The 25,994-nt window shown below is 47.9% G+C and overlaps 2 protein-coding genes across 8 annotated transcripts in view; one reads left to right on the top strand and one right to left on the bottom strand.

Annotated features, from left to right (window-relative positions):
* KCNQ1 (potassium voltage-gated channel subfamily Q member 1) overlaps positions 1 to 25,994 on the bottom strand; it is a 349,026-nt gene that overhangs the window by 180,320 nt on the left and 142,712 nt on the right. For all 5 annotated transcript variants that reach the window (XM_082342550.1, XM_082342549.1, XM_082342547.1 and 2 more), the window contains one exon: positions 5,295 to 5,415. In XM_082342550.1, coding sequence (XP_082198676.1) covers positions 5,295 to 5,415 — 121 coding nt within the window. The remainder of the gene's footprint in view (positions 1 to 5,294; positions 5,416 to 25,994) is intronic.
* LOC309606045 (uncharacterized protein) overlaps positions 1 to 25,994 on the top strand; it is a 129,005-nt gene that overhangs the window by 37,893 nt on the left and 65,118 nt on the right. The window contains exon 2 of one of the 3 annotated variants that reach the window (XM_082342556.1): positions 15,614 to 25,414. The exons of the other annotated variants lie outside the window; for them this stretch is intronic. Coding sequence (XP_082198682.1) covers positions 15,614 to 15,617 — 4 coding nt within the window. The 3' untranslated portion in view covers positions 15,618 to 25,414. Of the gene's footprint in view, positions 1 to 15,613; positions 25,415 to 25,994 lie in introns of those variants that run through there. 3 annotated transcript variants of the gene reach the window in all.

The following is a 25,994-nucleotide window of genomic DNA, read 5'->3' as shown; positions in this document are numbered from 1 at the left end:
GCAGCTGGGCTGGTGCAGGCTGGGAGCCAGATCGAGGGCATCCGATTCCCAGTTCCGTCTCTTTCCCACTGAGCCACTCCGCCTCGCTTTTAATTTAATTAGGAGAACATTTAATCCCCCCGTGCATTTCAGAGACGGGTTTGCGCCTGGCCGGAGCTGCGAGGCTCTGACGGGGAGACTGTGACTCATGTAGCTTCGCACAGCCCTCCCGGGCGGGCTCCCACGGGGCTTCCTTGGCACCTTGTGCAGACAGAGGTGGTCTGGAGCTCCGAAGAAGACAGGACACTGGTCTGGAAAGACAAACTAGCCTCATCTGTTCCTGGCAAGCCCCCTCCTTTATCCCCCTGGACACTGGCCCCAGAAAGGCCTCTCCGTCCTTTCCCACCAAAGTTTGCAGGGTGAGAAACAGAGCGAGGGGCTTGGGTGTCCGCAGAGGTGCAGCGCCTGGCGCCTCCAGGGTCCATGGGTGTGGGCCGCAGTGGGCCCCGCGTGCCTCTGAAATGTCCCAAGCAAACCTAGTCCCATCCATAGAGCCAGCACCCCTGGTCCACGGAGCTGAGTGCGGGACCAAGCCTTGTGACATTTGCCCCCGTTTCCAGAAGGCATGGGGCTGGCCCTGGCCTCGCTGACAAATGCAGATTTCAGGAGACATTAGTAGTGATGTGGATGAAAGCCAGGCCACAGCGGCCTTGCTGGAAAAGAGAAACTTGAACGTTTTGGCGTGAGATTCTGCAGGGTCCAGGAGAAAGTTGAAGACATGGAAATTCTAATTAACGCACACAGGGCTGGTTTTGCTCAAGGATCTCCAGGCTGTCATGTCGCAGGAGGCCTGCAAGTATATGCTCGCTGGGTGTGTGTGCGTGTGTGTGAGCGTGCTTGCTCGTGGTCACCTGGCGGGTGACCTGTAGCGCCCCAGCCTTGGCCTTGCCTTCCCTCTGCCTTCCCTGTGCCTGTCTTGGTGTACAGGGTGCCAACCGAACTCGTTCCCCCTGCAGAGCAGGACAGACTGGTGGCTAGTTAAAAAGAGCCGAATCTCGCCCATCCAAGATGCCATGACGAAAGCGATGGAGGGGCCGGGGACCAGCTCTCCTGGAGGGACCCTTCAGGGGAACCACAGGCTGCTGTGCTCACAGAGGGTCCGGCCACTGGAACCACCTGTCTTGGGGGTCCACATGCAGCCAGTGGGGCAGATGTGGACGCCAGGCCAGTCCCGGCTGACTCTGCAGCTGTGGGGAGGACTTCACAGGAATGGCCGCAGTCTCCCAAGGCCGCTGAGAGAAGGGGTACCCAGGCCACGCCCACACACAGCCCTGGAGCTCAGAGCCGCAGACCCTGATGCTGAGGCCAGTTCTGACCCAGCCGCCCCTGGCCCTGCATGCCGGCACCCATGCTGAGGCGCCCACAGCCCTTGCTTCATCTCCTCCTCGGGACGTGCTGGCCGGGGGCCCCTGTCTGCCTTGGGGTGGGAGCCATAGTCCTGGAGCTCCCTCCAGCCTGGGGCTTGAGGGGGTGCCAGATAGGGAGAGGCCCAGGGGAGACACACATTGCCTGCTCCCCAGGAGCCGAGGATCCTGGGAGACAGGTACCCAAAAAAGAGTCCCAGGCCCCATACTAGGGCTCAGGGAGCTGGTACGGAGGGCCTCAAGGGCTGGAGGAGGACGCGGCTGCCTGGCCTGTGGACGTCCTGGGCCTCCTTGAGAGGAGGACGACTTGAGAGGACCCTGGAAAGATGAGTAGGAATCCCATGGCTGCAGAGGCGTGCCAGGGCTGTCCCAGATGGCACACCGTGTGCATGGCACAGGGATGCACAGGGGTGGCCCTCCCCTCAGTGGGCAGGAGCCTAGGAGCTCACCCCAGCTCCTCCTGGGGAGCAGGGCTCCGCTATGCCCCACCCCGTCAGATGCCTTGTCTCCTGCCTCACACTTGCTCCTTGGAAGCCCTGTGGCAAGACTGGGGGGGGGGGGGGGGCGGGGCCACAAATGCAGATGAGCTGCCTTCTGGCCCTGCTGGACCTGGAAGACTATCTGCCTGAAAGGTGTGGGTGAGACTCTGGCCTGGCCACCCAGATTCGTGTGAGGGCCCTGGAGCTGCCCAGGGGCTTGCCTGTGGGGCTGGAGTGCCCAAAGCTACTGTGTCTCCCTAGCCCACTGCACCCTGGGCCCTGCTCGCTGGCAACCCCCTCGGTTGCACCAGGCTGGCTTGCTGACCCCCAGTCCCCTGACCCCTCGCTCCACCGATGGCCAACAGGCCCCGGAAAGAGGAGCTTCGCCCAGCCCCAGGGACCTTCCCGTAATCAAGGCTGCAGTGACCTCACCTCCCTGGGGCCCGGCGGGCGGGGAGAGCTTGAGATGGAAACAAAATGTGTCTTTATTTATGCTTTTAATTTGAATCCTGGAACTGGCCCAACATGGTAATACATTTAACATCAGTAAAATGCTGAAGAAAAATGGATCTGTTTTTCAGTAACTGCCTCCCACCCACTCTGCCCGCTGTGAGACCCCCGCGCACACCCCCCGTCCCTTACACACACCAGGGCGTGCGCCCCTCTCTTCTCCACATGGAGTCCGTGGGGCTGAGCTGCCCGCAGGAGCCGAGACGGGTCCCCGAGCGGCTGGAGCCGAGTTTAATTAGGGGCATCAATCACCAGGCGGGCCGTGCGGGAGGCAAAGGAATGTGGCCCCAGCATGGGCACCGAGGCCTGGCCATCCTCCTCCCCGCCCTGCCCTGCCGGCAGTCACAGCCCTAAGTAAACATGGTGCCCGTCGGTGCCACCTCCTTCCCCAGCCATGGTGGGGTGGGGCCTCTACCCAGCCTGTAGCCCTGGGGGCGCCTAGGTCTGAGGCCCCACCATCTCCTTCGCTGCGCCTGCATCCCCCCTTCCCCTCCTGGGCTCCCCTGAGCAGTACTCTGACTACTGAGGACGTGGGCGTGCGGATCCCTTGCTGTCTCCACCTCGACTCTGCCTTGACCAGACCACAGTGCCTGGAGGTGGCCTTTCGACGACAGCCTCAGGCTTTTCACTCCCAGCCTTCACTGCGGACCCCTCATCCTAGCACCACGCCTAGGCTCCCTCCCACCTTCCCAGCGGGCTCATCTCCAGGGTCTGTACTGGGAAAGGCCGTCACAGGTTCTGGGGCGAGGACTCCACCGGGTGAGGACTGCCTAGGCCCAACCAGCGCTGGAGGTGACCACTCCTGCCACAGCCAGCGGGCCACGCCATGGGACTGCTGGACCGAGAAGGCCCACCACAGGCTCTCTGGTTGGTGATGCCCCAGGCCCACAGCAAGCAGAGAGCTTGGGGCCTCTGTCTTGGAGGAGGGAAGACAAGAAATAGCCGGGCTCCTCTGACGATGCAGCTACACTGGCTTGAGTTCCCTCCTGGGGCTCCCTGGGCAGGTGGGCGGCCTCCAGCCTTGGGAAACTTGGTGCACGCAGATGCCAACACACATGGACCTCGCTTCAAAAGGGGGGACTGCGCAAGGCAGCTGTGAGCTTGGCTTTGGGCCACCTCGGTCCCCAGTCTCACCACCCTCACCCTGGGCCTCTCTGCAGGGGCCCTGCAGGGCCCGGGGAGCTGGTGAAGACTGACCGCCCCGCTGCATGGATGGTGGGTGATGGCCCTGTCCAGCCGGGGGGGCAACTCCTTGCGTGTGCATTCTGGGGGCCAGGCCACAGCGGAGAGAACGAAGGAGAGTGAGCTCTGACGGGAGGAGAGCGGCCAGGAGGCCAGGAAGGGGCACGCTGAGGGGCACAGTGAGGCCCGGGTAGTGTCCGCCCGCGTGAGGGTCGCGGTTCCCAGCAGGCTCCTGGCCGTCCTCGCTCTGAGCAGGCACTGCCACCTGTGTTGCAGACACCAGCCGCAAGACTGCAACTTTTACCACTTCGGGGTCCTTTGGGCCCCAGATTCGGTACAGGCCTCAGCCAGAGTGGCAAGCTGGCATTCTGCCTCGGGACGCTGACCTGCACCTGCCCATCCCACCCGGCACCCGCCACTGCTCACGCCTCTGCCCTTGCCCATTTATCAAGTGAGCCTATCAGGTCATCTCCAGGATGGGCCCAGAGGTCAGAGCCACATTCCCAGGGGTGGCCTGGAAGCTTGCTCCGGTGCCGGGTCCACGAGGACGAATAACCCTGCTTCACAGTGACCTGGGTGGCTTCCACCGAGCCTGGGAATGCTTTCTGTGCACACCCTGCTATTGATGGGGCGCTCTCAACCTCCCTGTGAGCCTGGGGGCCTGGAAGGACGGTAGGCCATCCTGTCTGATCATGGTACCACCTTGAGACAGTCCTACCCTCCTGTCACTCTGGCTCCCCGACTCTGTCAGTCCTCTGATTACACAGCAGCCAGGAGGCCCTGCAGTTCGGGTCCCGATTCCTCAGTCATCTGCAAGGCAAAGGCCACACCTGGCCGGCAGCAAAGGCAGCCAGCCTGGGGCCTCACTTCCAGAGAGATGCACATGGTTCAGGACAACCTCGAGACCCTTAGAGAGTCCGGAGAGCCGAAACACGCTTCAGTGACTCCGCAGAGAGAAGGAAAGAAGGCCAGCAAGTGACTGTCAGAAGGGCTGAGAGCGCCGCTCACACATCCCAACACAGAAAGACTTCTCTAGGGGAATCCCCAGTGGGGCAGTGGCCAGAATGGGCCTGAGTGTCCCACTGACCCCGCCACAGGCTGTCACCACTGGGTGCCCTAGCCGGGAGCACTGAGTCACGTCGGAGGGGAATCACACCATGGCCGGGCCCCAGGGATTGGCCTGGCGGTACCGCGACAGTGGGGGAGGCCGGGCATGCGTCCCAGGCCAGCTGTGCCTCGGGGGCCGGCCAACTGGAAGGCGTGGAAAATCAGCCATTTCCTCCACCTGAAGGAGCCCCTGAGGACAGCAGCGGCAACTGGCAGACAGCAGTCGGCATCTGCCCCGTGGCTTTGGCCAGGGTTCCACCGGAGAAATGCGAAAAACAAAGTCGTCTCTTTTTTGGGGGGCAGGGGAGGGGGCTAGGGGAGAGAAAAACAATCTTCTCAGACGCTCAAAGCACGAAAACAAGTGGGAAATGATCAGTCTGGTTTTCCAGAAGTCAAAACAAGAGGATCATGTTCCCAGACTCGGCGGGAAATGCCCTTGCTCTCCTCCCCGCTTGGTGCCCGGGCACCGAGGCCAGCCCCTGGTGGTCGGTGGCCCCAGGTTGCTGAGGGCAGGCAGCGAGTGGTGGGCACTGGGTGAGTAGACCTGAGCCCTGGTCCAGCGCTGAGCCCCGCGCCCTTCTAGCTCCTCACCCCTGGGTGAGCGGACACTCACTGCGACACGTGGGTGATGGGCGCCAGCAGAGTCTCCCCTTCCAGGTCCAGGTCCTCGGCAAAGCTGTTGGTTCTCATGAAATGGGCCGTGCTCACTTCCAGCAGCGTGGGGCTCTTTTTCACTGTGGGGAAAGATGCGGGACAGCACGTTAGGCTTCCGTGGAAGGCTTGATGGCAGAGGGGGCCCAGGGTCGCTCAGAACTGAGATGCTCACCCAAACCTGCTACCCTGGCTGTGGGGCAGACCTGTGCCCCTGGAGCCTTCCCACAAACGGGTAAGATATCTACTCGCAGGGCTGGGTGAGGAGTGGAGATGGTGTATGAAGCCTCAGCACAGAGGACTGGCGGGGGGGGGGGTCACGATGGCCCCCACGTGCCTGAGGCCACGATGGTCAAGGAGCAACTGAGAGCCGATGACACCTCCTCAGAGTGAGGACTGTGCCTGGGCTGAGCTCAGCTGTCTGGGCCTCTCCCCAGGTTCACACCAGACGTTCAGGTCAAGAACAGAACACAGGGCTTCCCTGGTGGCGCAGTGGTTGAGAATCTGCCTGCCAATGCAGGGGACGCGGGTTCGAGCCCTGGTCTGGGAAGATCCCACATGCCGTGGAGCAACTGGACCCGTGCGCCACAACTACTGAGCCTGCGCGTCTGGAGCCTGTGCTCCGCAACAAGAGAGGCCGCGACAGTGAGGGGCCCGCGCACCGCGATGAAGAGTGGCCCCCGCTTGCCGCAACTACAGAAAGGCCTCGCACAGAAACGAAGACCCAACACAGCCAAAAATAAATAAATAAATAAATAAAGGCGTTCCTTTAAAAAAAAAAAATAGAACGCAGCTGACAAGCACAGGTCTGGTAAGACACGGACTCTCATCACCATGCTGTCACTGTCATGTGGCTGGATGGCTCTCGATGCATCAGTGAAGACCCAGGGTGGTAGGGCTCCTGCTCACAGAGACTCGCAAGCCGGGGAGGAAGGGGCAGCCACAGAGCTCCTGGCCCCTTGCATCCACCACCCGCACCCTGAGGGAGGCGCCGGAACCACCCCGACGGCTGGTGTTCGCATGCAGATTCCTGGGCCCACCCGCAGTGATCGGATGCGAGTGCTCCGGGCTGACTAAGAATAATTACCAGTCCCCTGATTTTCAATCTGGACCTTCTTTATTTTTCCATTTAAAGTTTTTATTGTAAAATAACGAATTAACTTGTAAAAAGGGACACAACTCAAAGATTCATGAAGGCCTTCCTCCCCCGAGGTCATCAGCGTTAACCACCAACTAGATTCCTCGCTCATCCCTCTCTGTGCATCAGAGCAGCTGACATCTGGTGGGACTTGCATTTATACACACGTGACGGCTCTGTTCCTGTCACTCTGCAACGTGCCCATCTCATTTTTCTACAGGTATTTAGACGTGGATCTAAGTCTTATTTTAGTAGCGTAACAGTCTGTAACTTAGATCTACCACAATTAACTCAACCATTCCATGTGTGATGGACATTCGGTTCCATTAGCTTTAAGCCACTACTTTAAGACAATGATGCACCATCCATCTTTATGAAAACCTGACATATTGAGGCAGGTGAGAGGGTGCTCCCTTGGTAAGTTTAATAGGTGTTGCTGGATTGTCTTCCCAAGAAGTCGTATCAATTAGGCTCCAGCAGTACTGTGTGCGCATGCCACCTTCTCCACATCCATGCCCGCACCGGCCTTTGGCAGCCTTTGCTGGGCCCATCAAATGTAGATGAAGACGGGCATGGTGTTTTTCCTTCTATGCTGGATGCCCGTTGCATCTTGGAGGCTATTTGGTTTTTCTCTTGTGGAATTATCTGTTCATATCCTTTGCTCACTTCTGTTGGTCAATTTGTAGGAAATTTTTTTCTATGCTAGAGATAATTAACCTTTTGCATATGAGGCACAAGTATCTTCCCCAGTCTATCTTTGGTGTTTTTACCTTAATTATGGTTGTTTTGTCATAAAAAATTTTTTATGATTTTGAAGCGATACCTATCTTTTGCTTTTTGAAAGAGAAAGGATTCCCCACCCCAAAGTAGTACAACCATCTCCTAAATATAAATGTATGAGTGTGTGTAAATTTTAATACATTTAGCACTTACACCTCACACTGTAGGAGATCATCAACAATCAGAAAATGAAAACGTAAAGGTATTGTATGCAGTCTTACTGAAAAAACTAAAATGAAACACAAACTATAAAATCTCTTCAAGAAGACATAGGAGAAAGTCTCTGGATTTGGCAATGAGTGTTGAAGTATGATACCAAAAGCTCAGTCTGTGAGCAGAAAAAAAATGAAAAACTGGACTTTATCAAAATTAAAAGCATTTGCTCTGTAAAAGACACTGCTAAGGGAATGAAAAGACAAGTCATAGACTTGGAGAAAATGTTTACATGTCACTTCTCTGGTCAAGGACTTTTATCCAGAATATATAAGGAACTGTGGCAACTTGACAAGAAAGCTAACAACCCAGTTTTAAAAATGGATTACTAATAAGCTCATGAGAAGATGCTCAATTCAGTCAATACCAGTAGTTGTTAGGGAAATGCAAATTAAATCCACAGTGAGCTACCATTATACCCATATTAGAATGACTAAAATTTTTAAATGGTGTCAGTTTTGGATATTTGGCAAAGAATAAGGTTAGAGACTTACTTTTCACTTTACATTAAGAAAAGAAAAGAGAAATCGAAGCCTGACAATACCATATGCTCATGAAGATGCAGAGCAACTAGAACTTTTACATGTTGCTGGTGGGAATGCAAAATGGTGCAGCCATGTTGGAAGAGGGTTTGGCGGTTTCTCATAAAGTTAAACATACATTTATCTTGTGACCCATTGGTCCCTGTCCCAGTTTTTTACCCAGGTGAACTGAAAATTTACATTCAGAAAAACCTGTACATAAATGTGTATAGCAATTTTGCTTACAGCTGCCAAAACCTGGAAACAGCTAAGATGCACTTCAGTAGGTGAATGGATAAACTGTGGTACATCCATACAATGGAATTCCATCCAGCAATCAAAGAAATGAACTAATGGTTCATGCATGCAACAACATAGATGAATTGCGAATGCATTTTGCTAAGCAGTGAAAGAAGCCAGATGCAAAAGGCTACATATTATATGATTCCATTTATATGACATTCTGGAAAAGGCAAAACTACAGGGACATAAAACAGATCAATGGCTGCTAGTGTTTAGAGGAGGGGGAGTACTTGACTTCAAAAGAGTTGCACAATGGAATTTTTAGGGCTATGGAACTTCTCTGTATGATGTTGTGGTGGTAGGTACATGACTCCAGGCATTTGTCAAAACCCATAGAACTGTACATCTCCAAGAGTAAATTTTACTATATGCAACCCCCCCCCTCCCCGCCAAAATAAGCCTGTTGGAGGATCCAGGATGGAAAGCAGACTGTCACAAGTGAATTCTGTATTACGAATACATAACATAGCACTAAAAGGAGAGGGGAAGAAGGAGCTGGCCTATGAAGTCTTGGGAAACAATCTTTTGATTGGATATGTTTAAAGTTAAAAAAAAAAAACTGCCATAAACACAGTATTCTAGTTGGTAAGTTTGTTTCTCATAGGGGTACTACAGGTACACTTGAGTTAAATAAGTAAATAATTATAGATAATGGGAGCCAGGATTCTCAATGTCAGAAAAAAAGTAACAAACAGAGTTGGGGGGTGGTGAACGAACCCTGTGGTCAGAAATATCAGTATGAACTTACATTTAGTTTAACATAGACACAAATAAATACAGATATACGTGTACACTTGGGTTATTTACATACATATATTTCCTAGCTCTGTCCACTGAGAGGCCCTAGAAGCAGTGACCAACCGTGGAGCAATGAGCACCTAGTGCCCAGATCCTGGTTTCTAAATCCCATTCTCCAGTAAAAGGAACCAGGGCTCTCTGATAGAATGGTGATTCTAGGGCTAGGGCAGTGGTAAGATAAGCCTGAAGTATTGTCTAGTGTTAGGAAGGAAAAAAATGCTCAAAAATAAATAAATGAAAAGGATGAGGGCATGTCAAACGGACAAAGGAACTAACCCAAAAGAACTCTCAATCCAGTGACCAAAGCTAGAACAATTTGAGCAACAAAATAAATAATATTAAAAATATACAGAATCATATCAAACATTTAGAGAAGAGCTAACACCCATCCTTCTCAAACTCTTCCAAAATATAGCAGAGGGAGGAACACTCCCAAACTCATTCTACGAGGCCACCATCACCCTGATACCAAAACCAGACAAAGAAATCACAAAAAAAGAAAACTACAGGCCAGTATCACTGGTGAACATAGATGCAAAAATCCTCAATAAAATACTAGCAAACAGAATCCAACAGCACATTAAAAGGATCATACACCATGATCAAGTGGGGTTTATCCCAGGAATGCAAGGATTCTTCAATATATGCAAATCAATCAATGTGATACACCATATTAACAAACTGAAGGAGAAAAACCATATGATCATCTCAATCGATGCTGAGAAAGCTTTTGACAAAATTCAACACCCATTTATGATAAAAACCCTGCAGAAAGTAGGCACAGAGGGAACTTACCTCAACATAATAAGGGCCATATATGACAAACCCACAGCCAACATCGTTCTCAATGGTGAAAAACTGAAACCATTTCCACTAAGATCAGGAACAAGATAAGGTTGCCCACTCTCACCACTATTATTCAACATAGTTTTGGAAGTTTTAGTCACAGTAATCAGAGAAGAAAAGGAAATAAAAGGAATCCAAATCGGAAAAGAAGTAAAACTGTCACTGTTTGCAGATGACATGATACTACACATAGAGAATCCTAAAGGTGCTACCAGAAAACTACTAGACCTAATCAATGAATCTGGTCAAGTAGCAGGATACAAAATTAATGCACAGAAATCTCTTGCATTCCTATACACTAGTGATGAAAAATCTGAAAGAGAAATTAAGGAAACACTCCCATTTACCACTGCAACAAAAAGAATAAAATACCTAGGAATAAACCTACCTAAGGAGACAAAAGACCTGTATGCAGAAAACTATAAGACAATGAGAGAAATTAAGAATGATACAAACAGATGGAGAGATATACCATGTTCTTGGATTGGAAGAATCAATGTTGTGAAAATGACTATACTACCGAAAGCAATCTACAGATTCAATGCAATCCCTATCAAACTACCAATGGCATTTTCCACAGAACTAGAACAAAAAATTTCACAATTTGTATGGAAACACAAAAGACCCCGAATAGCCAAAGCAATCTTGAGAAAGAAACACGGAGCTGGAGGAATCAGGCTCCCTGACTTCAGACTATACTACAAAGCTACAGTAATCAAGACAGTATGGTACTGGCACAAAAACAGAAATACAGATCAATGGAACAGGATAGAAAGCCCAGAGATAAACCCATGCACCTATGGTCACCTTGTTTTTGATAAAGGAGGCAAGAATACACAATGGAGAAAAGACAGCCTCTTCAGTAAGTGGTGCTGGGAAAACTGCACAGCTACATGTAAAAGAATGAAATTAGAACACTCCCTAACACCATACACAAAAGTAAACTCAAAATGAATTAAAGACCTAAATGTAAGGCCAGACACTATAAAACTCTTAGAGGAAAACATAGGAAGAACACTCTATGACATAAATCACAGGAAGATCCTTTTTGACCCACCTCCTGGAGAAATGGAAATAAAAACAAAAATAAATGGGACCTAATGAAACTTAAAAGCTTTTGCACAGCAAAGGAAACCATAAACAAGATGAAAAGACAACCCACAGAATGGGAGAAAATATTTGCAAACAAAGCAACTGACAAAGAATTAATCTCCAAAATATACAAGCAGCTCATGCAGCACAATATCAAAAAAAAAACCAAACAATCCAATCCAAAAATGAGCAGAAGACCTAAATAGACATTTCCCCAAAGAAGATATACAGATTGCCAACAAACACATGAAAGGATGCTCAACATCACTAATCATTAGAGAAATACAAATCACAACTACAATGAGGTATCACCTTACACCGGTCAGAATGGCCATCATCAAAAAGTCTACAAACAGTAAATGCTGGAGAGGGTGTGGAGAAAAGGGAACCCTCTTGCACTGGTGGTGGGAATGTAAATTGATACAGCCACTATGGCGAACAGTATGGAGGTTCCTTAAAAAACTAAAAACAGAACCACCATATGACCCAGCAATCCCACTACTGGGCATATACCCTGAGAAAACCATAATTCAAAAAGAGTCATGTACCACAATGTTCATTGCAGCTCTATTTATAATAGCCAGGGCATGGAAGCAACCTAAGTGTCCATCGACAGATGAATGGATAAAGAAGATGTGGCACATATATACAATGGAATATTACACAGCCATAAAAAGAAATGAAATTGAGCTGTTTGTAGTGAGGTGGATGGACCCAGAGACTGTCATACAGAGTGAAGTAAGTCAGAAAGAGAAAAACAAATACCATATGCTAACACATATATATGGAATCTAAAAAAAAAAAAAAAGGTTCTGAAGAACCTAGGAGCAGGACAGGAATAAAGACACAGACGTAGAGAATGGACTTGAGGACATGGGGAGGGGGAAGGGTAAGCTGGGACGCAGTGAGAGAGTGGCATGGACATATATACACTATCAAATGTAAAATAGATAGCTAGTGGGAAGCAGCCTCATGGCACAGGGAGATCAGCTTGGTGCTTTGTGTCCACCTGGAGGGGTGGGATAGGGAGTGTGGGAGGGAGACGCAAGAGGGAGGGGATATGGGGATATATGTGTATGTATAGCTGATTCACTTTGTTATTACAGCAGAACCTAACACACCACTGTGAAGCTATTATACTCCAAAGAAGATGTTAAAAAAAAAAAAAGACTTCAACAGGAAAAGAAAAAATAATATTATACAAAATAATAGTATTAGATTATAGCTCAAAAAAATAAATATTCCTGAGTCCATACTGATATAAATTAACAGATAATTGGAAGAGAGGGATAAATCTTCCTTATAGAAGAATTGCAGATAATAAATGTAGAAAGACTGAGGGAAAAAAACCACCATTAGAACGCCACAGTGATATTTGCTACAGGCAGATCCAGGGATGAATGCTAAAATTAGTAGGTGAAACTTTAAGGAGAAACTTCAAAGCATCTCCTCTCAAATATTTATTCATTGCTGTGGTGGTTTTAACATATGTTCACCAACGCTTTGATATTCTCTCATGCAGGAGGTAGAGCGTAACTCCCCTCCCCTTGGGTGTGGGCAGGACTTGGTGACCCCCTTCTCATGACTAGACTGTGGAAAGGGAAAAATACTAAATCAGGCTGGCTGACACCACCTTAACCAAGTGGGTCAAGGTTAACAGTACCAGTGACAAACCATGTTGATATCATGTGCCCTGATATGGTGCAACGAGAAGAGCACCTCACTTCTGTGGCATTCTTCCCCCCAAACCCATAACACCAGTCTAATCCTGAGAAAATAGTGACAAACCCAAACCAAGGGACATTGACGCCTGACTAGTATTCCTCAAAAGTGTCAAGGTCATGAGGAACAAGGAGGGACCAAGATTTGCCTTCACGGATCGGAGGAGACTAAGCAGACCTGACTAAATGTAATGATGGATCCTGGGACAGAAAAAGGACATTAGTAGTTAAACTGGGAGAATCCAGATAAATTAACTAAACTGTAGCTTAACTACTAGTGCTGTTGAATTTTAATTTCTTAGTTTTGATAACTGTACCATGGTTATATAAGATGCTAACATTAGGGGAAGCTGGTGAGAGTACAAAAAAAGCTGTACTATTTTTGTCTCTTCTGTAAAAATAAAAAGCAAAAAAAAAAAAAAAGCCTGTATACAGTAGTACAAAAAATTTTAATATGTAATTAAGGACATACAAGAACTCTAAGGAGAAATTATAAAACCTTAACGAGCAACATTCAAGAAGACATAAATAATGGAGAAATATGCTTTTGTTCCATTGACTAGAAGACTCAGTAGTGAAAAGATTCTCCCCAAATCTTAATAAAAATCCCACGGTTTCTGTGTTGGAACCTTGGCAAGCTGATTCTAAAATTGCTCTGGAAGTGCAAAAAGCCAAGAATCAACAAAATTCTTGAACAGCAACAAGGTAGGAGAACTTGCTCTACCAGACATCGGTACCTCTTACAAAGTAAGTAGTCATTAAGGTGGTCTGGTGCTAATGCAGAAAGAGACAAACAGCCCAAGGGGACAGGGTTGACTGTCCAGAAATAGCCCCCACACATCTGGATGCTTGCTGTGTATAAGAGGTGGCCTGCACATAGTGGGAAGAGGATATTCAGGGATAGCTGGCCGTCCACATGGGAAGGTTGACTTGGACCCTTACCTCACACCATACATCAACATTTCATTCTTGGCATTCCAGGCAATTGAAGACTAATGAAGAGAAGTAAAACTATAAAGACTTTCTGACTGAATCTAAAAGAACAGATTCATGACCTCAGGGTTTGGAAGGATTTTCTAAAATGTAAGCAGTGACCATAAAGGAAAAGACTGATTAATTCAACTACATTAAACCTGAGTCCTAATCATCAAACAACACATTTAAGAGTAAAAAGACAACCACAGAAGAAGAGTACCCACAAAATATAAAGAATTCCTACATATCAATAAGACAAATGTTAGCAACTTAATGAAAAATGGGGCAACAGACAAGCACATCGCAAAAGAGGAATCCAAATGGCCGATGAACATGTGGAAAGGTGTTGTGCCTGACTAGCAATCAGAGAGATGTAAATAAACTCAGGGAGCTCACAGCCCATGGGGGCGAGGGCAGACTTCCAGCAGGAAACCGCACAGACATTACTTAGTCACACCCTGGAGAAGGGCTCCGAGTGAAGGGCTGTTTGCCCGTGACATTCTCGGAGAGCACAGGAAAGTGACGGGTAAGTCTTGAAGAATGCGTGTGCATTCAAAGGCTCTCAGGTCTGGGACCTGGCGGGAACATTTACAGCCCCCATTTTAGAGATTCGGGGCTGAGATTCAAGTACCCTGGGTTATATTATTCAGTCGTCAAGTGACAGAGCTAGAACTTCATCCAGGATTCAAATGTTCTTTCAAAAAAAAAAAGGAAAGGAAAAACGAGCACAAATACATATTTCTACATCTGCATCACTTGTATACAGAAGGAAGGAACAGCAGAGCAGTGGCTGGAAAGTGGGACTGCTTTCCAAACATCCGAGATGACAAGTGCCATCTCCAAAGCCCCAGGGCCAAGGGTGAGCCACCTGACCCCTGACAAAGGCCCAGCCCTGGTGTTTTAGGAAATTAAAGCATGCACATCAGTTGGCTGCTGGGAGCGGGTGGGGCCTGCACCTGCCAGAAAAGAATGTGTGATGTTTGGTTTAATCCTGAGAACAGCACAGAGGGTCCCCGCAGCAAGGGGCAAAGAGAGGGGCTCCACAGGTTGGTTTTTCCAAGTCAACAGGAATGGCACTGCTTTGCCCAGCTTCTGTGTCAGAGACTGTGGGGTATGCCTCCCCCACCGCAGGCAGGCAGCAATCAAGGCTGCAGACCCTCCCCGTTACCCACCTGCAGTCGTAGCCTGGTCAGGCCCTTGCAAGAAGGTACAGGGAGTATGGCAGGGGCTGGGGGGTAGATGTGAATCCTTGGCAGACACAGTGGCACGCCGCCCCTTCAGGCAAAGCTCTGTGCTAAGTGCTGTGTCCCAAGAGACCTGGCTTGTCATCCCCAACTTCAAGGAGACTGAGATGGGTGTTTTACAAAGATGTGAAAAAACCCACAGCCCTGGCCTCGCAACTGCAGAGCGGGCCGAGCCCATGGTGGACTCATCAGGGCAACTCATCTGGACACCCAGGCCCCGAGGAGGGCACCGGAGCTACGCTAGGTGAGCCATCTGGAGTGCCAGACCTTGGGAAAAAGAGCACTGCATCCTGGCGACAATGAAGTCACACTTTCATAAGACAATCCCAGTTGTCAATGCTTTAATTCCTTGGCTGCCTTTGCCTTGTCAAGGCCAGAATCTGGGCCTAAGTTTTCAGGGCAGAACAAAACAATTTTGTTTTCTAGGAAAATGGGAGGTCTGGGATGGCGAACGCAGCCTCTGGCGTGGCGACTACCACAGCTGGCGACACCGGCTGCCAAGTCTCACCCTCTCTCCAGAGAACAGGAACCAAACAGCGCAGCATTTTTCCTTCCAGCCAGTGGCCCTGCTTAATAGGGTGATTTGAAAATATGGGCACAGAAAAAAGACTGGAAGGAAATTGATCAAAATATTAACTGTTTGTCTTTAGGTGAAGAGACTGGATGCTTTTCATTTCCTTCCTTATTGTGTTCTATCCTGGATGATACTTTCTCAAGTCAGGAAACAGTGTTTTGTGGAAGTCTCCCGTATCTGTGCCTTGCCCCGTCCCACGGTCCTGCGCATCTCGTCCTGGAGTGACGTCAGAGTATGTCGGAGCATTCTCTGTCCTTCCACCTGGCCTGGAACTGCCCACGTGCCTGAACAGTGCCCTCTCCTACCACAAACGTCCCCAAAACCTTCTGTGCCCAGGAGCACCTGGTCTCACTTCTTTTGACTTTCCGTCCAGCCCCCGCCCCCTGCCTGTTCGAGTCCCTCACTTTCCCAGCAAGTCCAGCTTGTCCCCAACACTGGGACGCACTTGGCTTCCACAAGATGCATGAAGGGAATTCCCATTTCCCCATTTTCTGCTTCAGTCATGACCTCATTTCATTGTCACAGCAACTCTGCGGGATGGCAGCTTTGATTCCCATTTCTAGACAAGCAAACAGGTTAAAAAGGCTAAAACTCATGCTCTGGGTCACACAGACTAGGCCAGGACTTCAGCACCAAGTCAAACTTGCTGTAAGGCCCCAGCCCATCCCCACTGCCCTCTGCCCCCGGGAGAGTCCCTCTGGTGTCTGGGTCTTCACCTAGCCCTCCCGCTGGTGACTGATTAAAATCCTGCCTAATCTCCCAGGTGTAACCCAAGTCCTTCACAAAGCTTTCCAAGGCTCTAGAGATTGTCCCCTCCTCTGGCTGGGTGCAGGGCTTATGTGTGCCTGGACCGCAGGTCTGTGCAAGTTCCTTGGCACGGGGACCTCGCCTTCCACCTCCCCCGTATCCCTCCGGGGCCTGGCACAGGCGTGTTCCCCAAGCCAGCTCCCTCCACAGGGATGAACAGAAGCTGCCCCTGTCCTTCCCAAGTCAAAGCCCCTTCCCACCCACCCGCCTCGCCCCCACCCCCCAAATCCACCCCCTCCTGGCGGATTTGCCAAAGCCCTGCAGATCCTGCACTGTGAACGAGAACCCCCTCCCCAGGGCATCCGGACAGCTGCAGCCAGACCCTGCGTGACATTGCTGAGCCTCGGCCCCAGGTCTGTGCCAGCTGCCCATGCCCGGCTCACAGACCACGAGCCAGCACTGCCGCGTCGCCACCTGTGTCTCCACTCAGAGGCGAGAAGTAAGGGACACGGACAGAAAGTGTAAAAGCCATTCCCACAACAGCTGCCAGGAACAGGGCAAAGAGTGGAGTGAAAATGCATATTCACAGCTGGCACCCAGTTCCGCTTAGGAAAATACCTTGCTTGAGTGGACACCTGTTGTTTTTGCCTGTCCAGCAGCTAGGCCTGGCTTCTGGGAACAGCTTCTCGAATCTTCCTTGGGGGGCTGCTCTCTCCCTACTCCCAAGGCTGCAGGATTCAGGTACTCACTGGCCATCCCCAGAGAGGGCCTGTGGCCCAGGCCTTGGCCTTCAGAGGCACAAAGGCAGGTCTGAGGATGGCTGATTCCCCCTGTTGGGGCCAATGAGAGCCTGGCCCCAGACTCTGGCAAATATGATGGGGAAAGAGATGGCCTCTTTCTGCTGGGTTTGCTAAGCTGGTGGCCATCTTGCCCCCTTCAGAAAGTGGCTGCCTGAGGACACAGCCATCCCAGGGGGCAATGGGGAGAGGGAGGGGGAGAAGAAGAGGGAACAAGGCGGGTGGGCGGAGAGCACAGAAGGGGGAGAGTGAGAGCAAGCAAACGAGATCATCCCAGCTCCGGGGTCCAGCTGTGTCTGAAACAGCTGGGTCCAGTTGTGTGAGCCAAAAAATGTCCCTTTTGTGCTTCAGCTAGATTGAGCTGGGGTTCCATCATTTGTTACCAAGAGAATCTTCAAGAATGTGTGTGACAAACTTGGGGGTGAGGCACAAGCCCAAGGGGATGGGTCTGAGGAGTCAAGGTTACACAAGAGCTGAGTTACTCGCACGTCCCGCACGGTGCCTTGGGGGGTACAAGACAAAAGCCGGTGGGGAGAAGCTACCTCTGTGACGGCCCAGGGAGCGCTCAGAAAGTGGCTCCCTAAAGCTAGAGGCCGGCTCTCTGCTGCTGTGACGCTGCTGTAAGGTTGTTGAAAGCAAACTGTGGAACGTGCTGGATCTCACATCCAGTCAAGGGCATGCAGCGTGGATTGGACATGAGCACGACGGTGATGTGGACAGAGTCGAAGGTGACCTGGGGAATCCTGACCAACCCTGGGGAGGACACTGGGCTTTCTACACTCCCAGAGATGAGGGCACCGAGGACCCCTGCCCCCAGCGCTGCCCCTCACCACAGGGCTCACAGGCCTCGGCACACACACATCTGAGAGGGAAAGGAAATGGTTCTGCGGGACCAAGGGTGGGGTCCAAGGAGCGGGGGCGCTGAGGAGGACAGCAGCAACAGAGCCCGGAGAGGGTCAACCCCGAGTGAGCACAGGAAACGGGAGGGGAGCCACGCAGCCACCCACACAACTCGGTCGACCCTCCGGGGTCTCCACGCTCCGGGAAGTCACCGTCCAGGTTTCCTAAGACACCGTTCCAGGGGACCGTTCCCGGCGGCAAGAGCAGCCCCGGGAAACGTTAATCTACGATGGAATCTGGGTTAAGCACTGTCTTCTCCAAGAGTTGAGCTCACAGGACATTCCCAAGAAACCTCTGGAGAGGTGGGGAGGAAAGTTTCTGGAGGTCTTTGGATGAAGAAAACAAAAAAAATGGCCTTGATTTTCAAGGCAAAATTACAGAGGAAGAAAAAAATGTTTTTAATCTAATTAAGAGCGATCTTTTCACCTTCATCACAACACCGCGGAAATGTGCCAGTTCTTAACTTCACACAATAATCAAAGCAATTAGTGAGGGAGAAGCCTTGGAAACCGGTGCAGATGTTCTCAGAATGTTTAATGGGGAAATGAGTTGCAGGCCCCGTTCTCAGCATCCGGCTCCAGGCCCTGGCTACCAAATCCAGACATCTGCTTGGGCCCCACCCCCAGGCCCCGAGGGCGCGGGCTTGAGAAACACAGGTCCCTTCCCAGGCCGCCTCCCAGCCAGGCCAGATCCGGGGCCGAGAGGCTCCCCATGGCTCCCCAAGCCGGAGCCTGGACACAGTCAGAGCCACCCCAGAGCTGGGGGCGGGGGGAGGCTTAACATCAAAATTATGTTAACAACTGATGTCAAAAATAATCAGCTCAGCCTGGCTCCCCCACCCGGTCCCTGCTGGCTGCAGGAGCACCGGGAGGCAAGGAGAGGGCAAGGGGCCCTGCAGGGGACTCTCAGCTACGACCCCACCCCCGCCGAGTTTGCGCAAACACCACTTCGGGAAGAGACATGGTGGCCTCTGTCTGGTGTGGCCCCGGAGTCCCCATTCCAATGCTGCTGGCCTCCTAGTGGGCCGAACATGAGGAAATGTCCAATAATCAGAAAAAGCATGGAGAAACGAGGACGGCGCCTACTGAGGAGGCAGCCTGTTGCAGACAGCAGAGGGCCACGTGGCTGGTGTTGACTGGCTGTGGGAGACCCGAGACCCCAGCTGGGTCCGACAGCGTAGCAAATCTCGGAGACCCTGCCGTATGGCAGGCATCAGGGACACAGAGGTAAGGAACACGTGATCCCTGTTCTCAAGGACACACAGGCAGCACAGGGGCCCCACCCAGGTACCCTCAGCACTCACGTTCCATAAGCACCAAAGGCTTCTTAACGCAATCCTGCCAGATGCCTTCCCGAGCGCTATCTCTGACCTCGGGGGCCTGCTGAGCCACACACAGGGCAGGCCAGAAGTGACGCAGAACGAACCCCCTGAGAGGCAGCTCTCGGCAGTGAGAGATAAACACCCTAAGCTCCTTGAGCAGCTGGTGGAAGAACTCTGAGGAGTGTTCTCTGCAGCTTCCCAGCTGCCCACCATAGAGCTCTCCCCCAACGAGCGACTTGCAACACGGATTCCCAGGGTGGGCTCTGGATCCAGGGAAACTGACCCACGACCGTGCGACGGGAAGCTGCTGGCGTGCTCTCAGTAGGAGAGCAGCAAGGTCTGCTCTAACGAACTCCCTTGGGCTGCCGTGTGGAGAATGGAGGAGAGGAGGCAGGAGAGGAAGCGGATCGGTGAGGAGGGGAGGGGAACAACCCAGGCAGAGAAGTGGAAGCAGCTCTGACCAGGGAGGCAGCTGCAGAGCAGGCAAGGAGCGGGCAAAGTCCAGAAAGTTGACAAGGCCCGCTGATGGATTAGACATAGGCGCTAAGAAAAAGGCATAATTTTAAAAGGTTTCCAGGCAGTTTAGGGGACAAAACGGCATGCCGCTCCCCTTCCCTCTGGTTTCAAATCTCCATACGTGTCCTCCCCCGCAAAGCATAAAACCAACAAGGAGTGCAAATAAGACCATACACGACCCATGCCTTTCGCAGCACTAGGAAACAGAGTACTGTGGCCTTCAAATTACCTGTGAATGGAGAAATGAGCCAAAGTCCAACAGCGCTATAGCCACCTGCCCATCACTGCAAGCCTCCAGATGAAAAGTCAGGAGATGAGGCTTAAAATGCCCAGTCCAAACACATTAGGAAAGCGAGCGACCTCAGCAAAAATGGAGGAGTAGGTACCTCTGAGGATCCTTCCCTTCACAGAAACGTTGAGAAATGAAGTAAAATCTGTCAGAGTCAACTTTGTCAGAACTCTAGAAAGCAGTCAAAGGTTTACGGCACCCAAGTGAACACCCAACCGTGAAACAGGCCATTTAAACATGATAGGAAAGCTCTGTGGCATTTTTACTTGTCTTTGCAACACCCCGTCCCCCACTCACTAGCAGTCTTGAAGATGGCTGCCCACATTCGCAGTATGGGACCCTGATCCCTGGTTCTGAAGGGAGCAGAGCAGATCTTATGCTCAAACAATGTGTCCGTTCTGTATTGTCTGGAGGCTGCCTGAAGGTGATTGCCCTGGTTTCCTCTACAAGGGAACTCTCAAATGAAAATGGTGGACATTCCTTGAAAACACTGTAAGGGAGGCAAACAAATCGCAGCCACCTGGGGAAAAGATTACAGTTAAGGCATACAATAGAGCACGGAAAGCCTGGGAGGAAAAGCTGGGGAAAGAGTGTCTCTGAGAAATCAGGCCATTCTAAGACACCTGTGTAACGCTGAAAACTTGAGAAAGTCAAGAGCATGCCCAGGGCAGGATGCATGCTCAGAAAAGTCCTGAGAACACACTAAGCTTTCACTTCTGACTCATCTCTGTGCCCACCTCAAACAGGAAGTGAAGGTGGAGGCAGAGTTGTAAACAGCCTGGCCAAATCTTGAAGGATTGCCCCAGCACATAGCTAAACTGCAAAGGCTGGGAGAGTTCTTTCACTTTTTTCCTTCCTCTCCCTCTCTCTGACTCCTGGCACTCAAGGAAGTCTCTGTCAAAACACCAGCTGAACACAAGCGGAACAGTGGCTTTAGAAACCACACATGGCAAAGAATACAGATGTCAAAAAAATAGAAGTCCCTAAAGAGTTACAGCTCATAGCAAGAAAAAAAAAATCCTGAGAAGGGGAAAGAATCTACTCTCTAGAGTTATATATATAATATCCGAAATAGCCAGTTTTCAACCAAAAATTATGAAATATGTGAAGAAGCAAGAAAGTATGGCTCATTCACAGAAGAAATTAACAGAAACCATCTCTGAGGAAGTACAGACACTGAGCTTACTAGTAAAGAGTTTAAATCAACTTTCTTAAATAGGTTCAAAGAACTGAAGGAACCTGTAGACAAAGAGCTAAAGGAATGATGTATGAATGACTAGACAATGTCAATAAAGAGAGGAATTATAAAAAGGAATTAAATTCTGGAAAAGTATAACAATTGATGTGAAACACTTACTAGAGGGTTTCATTAGCATATTTGAGCTGAAGAAAAATCAGGGAACTTGAAGATAGGTCAATCTATATTATCCAGTCTGAGGAGCGGAAGGAAAAATGAACAGACCCTCTGGGACCTGTGGCATATCATCAAGCATAACAACATATCCATAATGGGAATCCCAGAAGGAGAGGTGAGACAGGAAGGGGAAGGAAGAATATTTGAAGAAATAATAGCTAACTTCTCAAATTCGATGGAAGACATGAATCTAAACCTCCAAGAAGCTCAGTGAACTCCAAGAAACAAATCCTAATCAAACTGTTGAAAGATAACGACAGAATTGTGAAAGGAGTGAGAGAACTGCCTCATCACATACAGGGGTAGTCAGTAAGATTAACAGCAGATTTCTCATTAGAAAGCATGGAGGCCAGAAGGGAATGGGATAAAATTTTTAAAGTGCTTAAAGAGGAAAACAAATATCAAAAACTGAGTTAAGAATTTTTTTTAAAGATTTTTTTTTGATGTGGACCATTTTTAAAGTCTTTACTGAATTTGTTACAATACTGCTTCTGTTTTGGTTTTACGGCCACGAGGCATGTGGGATCTTAGCTCCCAGACCAGGGATCAAACCTGCACCCCCCTGCATTGGAAGGCGAAGTCTTAACCACTGGACCACCAGGGAAGTCCCGAGTTAAGAATTTTATATCTAGCAAAATTATTTCAACAGTGAAGGAGAAATTAATATGTTCTGAGATAAACAAATGTTAAGGGAGTTCCTTGCTTGCTGACTTGCCCTACAAAAAGTGGTAAAGAGAGTCCCTTAGGCTGAAATGAAAGGACACTAGAAAGTAACTCAAACCCATACAAAGAAGTAAGAATTCCAGAAAAGGTAACCACATAGGTAAGCATAGAAGCCAGTATTATCATATCCTTAGTTTATAATTCCTCTTTATTTCCTACGTGACTTAAAAGACAAATACATAAAACAATATCTATACATCTATGTTATTGGGAATACAATGTATAAAGGTGTAATTTCTGACAATAACAACATGAGGGGGATGGAACTGTATAGGAGTTGACTTTTTGTACTGAGGAAGAAAGTCAGTTCATCAAGATGTAACAATTATAAACATGTACACATCAAACAACAGAGCCCCAAAGTACATGAAACAAACATCGACAGAACTGGAGGGAGAAACAGACAGTTCTACAATGACAGCTGGAGACGTCAATACCTAACACTCAATAATAGATAGAACAACCAGACAGAAGATCAGTAAAGAAATAGAAGACTTGAACAACACTATGAACCAAGGAGACCTAACAAACTTATGTAGAACACTCCACCCAATGACAGCAGAATACATTCTTCTCAAGTGCACATGGAATATTCTCCAGGATAGATCACATGTTAGGCTTCAAAGCAGTCTCAGTAAAATTTTAAAGATTAAAATCATACCAAGTATCTTCTCTAACCAAAATGGAGTGAGGCTAGAAATCAATAATAGAAGGAAAACTAGAAAATTAATAAATACGTGAAAATTAAACAACACACTCGTTAAAAAGTAATGGGTCAAAGAAGACATCACAAGGGAAATTAGAAAATATTTTGAGATGAACAAAAATGAAAACACAACATACCAAAGCCTATGGGATGCAATGAAAGCAGTGCTCAAGGAGAAAAATATAGCTATGAATTGCTACATACAGAAAGAAGAAAGACTTTCAATAACCTAACTTTACAGCCTAAGGAACTATAAAAAGAAAAGTAAACTAAACCCAAAGTTAGCAGAAAGAAGAAAATAATATATGTGAGAGTGGAGAAATGAATAGAAAAACAAGAGTCAACTAAACAAAAAGTTGGTTATTTTTGAAAAGATCAACAAAGTTGACAAATGTTTAGCTAGAATGACTAAGAAAAAACAAGAGATGATGCAAATCAAAACATAAACGAAAGTGGGGACATTACAATTGACCTTACAGAAATAAAAAGAAGTATAAGAGAATACTATGAACAACTGTACTCCAAAAAAATTAGATAACCAAGATGAAATGAACAAAATCTTAGCAATACATGAACTACAAAACTGACTCAAGAAGAAACAGAAATTCTGAACAGACTTATAACAAGTAAAAAGTATGAATCACTCAGTAATCAAAGATCTCATAGTGAAGAGAAGTCTAGGACCTGAGGGCTTCACTGGTGAATGGTACCAAACATGTAAAGAAGAATTAACACCAGTCCCTCAAACTCTAACAGAAAAACAGAAAGGAGGGAACACTGCAACATATTCTATGAGATGAATATTACTCTGATACCAAAATCACACAAATACACCACAAGAAAGCTAGATACCAATATCCCTTATAGATGCAAAAACAAACAAACAAAAAACCTGGAGGAAAATACTAGTAAACCAAATCCAGCAGCATATTAGAAGAATTATATACCATGAGTAAGTGGGATTTATCTCAGGAATGGGAGGGTGGTTCAACATAAGAAAAATCAAAGTAATACATCAGAGTAATAGAATTACCTCAGTTGACACAGAAAAAGCATTTGACAAAATCCAACAACGTTTCAAGATAAAAATTCTCACACAAAAAAAAATCTCACAAAATTAAGAAAAGAAGGGATCTTCCTCAACATGATAAAGAGCATTTACGAAAAACCCGTAACTAACATAATAATGGTGAAAAGACTAAAAACTTTCCCCCTAAAACCAGGAACAAAAGGATGCCCATTTTTACCACTGCTTTTCAACAGTGTACTAGAAGTTTTAGCCATAGCAATTAGGCAAAAAAATAAATAAAAAGCATCCAAATTGGAAAGGAAGAAGTAAAATTATTTTTATTCACAGATATATGATCCTACATAGAAAATCCCAAAGAATCCACAAAAGAAAAAAAAAACCCAACCTATTAGAACTAATAAACAAATTCAGAAAACTTGCAGGACATGTGGTCAACACACAGAAATCATTGGTGTATCTATACACCAGCAATGAACAATCCGAGAAGGAAATTTTTAAACAATTCCATTTACATTAGCATCAGGAAGAGTAAAGTACCTAGGAATAAATTTAACAAAGAGGTGAAAGACTTCTATGCCAAATACTACAAAACTAATAGAAATTAAAGACCTAAATAAATAGAGCAACATCCTATGTTCATGGATTGGAAGACTTAATATTGTTAAGATGGCAATGTTATCCAGTGATCCACAGACTGAATGCAATCCCTATCAAAATTCTAATGGTCTTTTTTGCAGAAATGAAAAAATTGATCCTAAAATGTTTATGGAGGGTAAGGGGCCTAGTATAGCTTAAAAATTATTGAAAAAGAACAAACTCAGAAGACTCACACTTCCCAATTTCAAAACATACACAGGGCTATATTAATCAAAATAATGTGGTACTGGCATAAGGGTAGTAGACATTTAGCCCAATGGAATAAAATAGAGAACCTAGAAATAAACCCTCATATATAGTCAACTGATATTCAACAAAGGGTACCAATTCCATTTGATGGTAAAAGAACAGGCTCTTCAACAAATGGTGCTGGGACAACTGGACACAGGAAAAAGAATGAAGTTGGACACATACCCCATACCATATAAAAATTATCTCAAAATGGATCAGCCACCTAAATATAAGAGCTAAAACCACACATTTCTTAGAAGAAAACACAGAGGTAAATCTTTACGACCCTGGATTATGTGCTAAATGCCACTGAATTGTTTGACTTTAAAATGATTAAATATGTTATGTAGATTTCACCTCATTAAAAAAAAATAGGGGCCACGGAAGACTTCAAAGAAGCACAGACACAGTTACCCCCAGGAAAACAAAGTCCAGCATTAGGTGTCAAAATGGAGAATGCAGGACAGAAATAGGCAGTTCATAGCAACAGCAACAAGGAAGGGCTTTGAAGTGACTGGTTAGAAGTGGCAGTCTCAGAGAATCACGTCTTGGGGAGGCTCAGGTAAATAGAGAAGTGGCATGACCATGAAGGTAAAGAAGGAAATAACAGCGGGAAGTGAAAGAGACTCCTGCAGGAATTAAAGAAAAGCAAGACATGGAAGTTACCTCACACACGTACCCCAGGACAGCAGTATCTGGAAATGCAACTGCCTAAAAGAGGACAAGCCTGAAAGAAGACAGCATTTTTGAACTAGGAACTCTGACCACTAAGTACATGGGAATATAAGTAAGCAGACTACATTCATATAATACTACTGTGAGAAAATATCAGAAAATGAGAATAAAAACTTTTCTGCTTATAAAAGTCTCCTCCAAAATCTAACCATAAAGCTGAAGAAGACTATAAATAACATTCCCAACCAAATTAAATATTCTCAACATTTGGGATATGAAAACATACCTGAATCAGTAATAAGATCACTTAAAAACAGAAATGGATAAAAATAAATAAAAATAAGAAATGACAAGAGGTGACTGAACTAAAGATAGAAATAGATGAAAAGCATGAAAACAGCTAAGATAATTAAAATGAGAGAAAGACAGAAATAGCATCAGAGTGACCACA

Source organism: Balaenoptera borealis (assembly GCF_965194805.1).
Source record: "Balaenoptera borealis genome assembly, chromosome: 11".
Taxonomy (NCBI): Eukaryota; Metazoa; Chordata; class Mammalia; order Artiodactyla; family Balaenopteridae; genus Balaenoptera; species Balaenoptera borealis.
The sequence above is the reverse complement of the archived record's forward strand: the minus strand, read 5'-3'. Positions and strand labels throughout refer to the sequence as shown.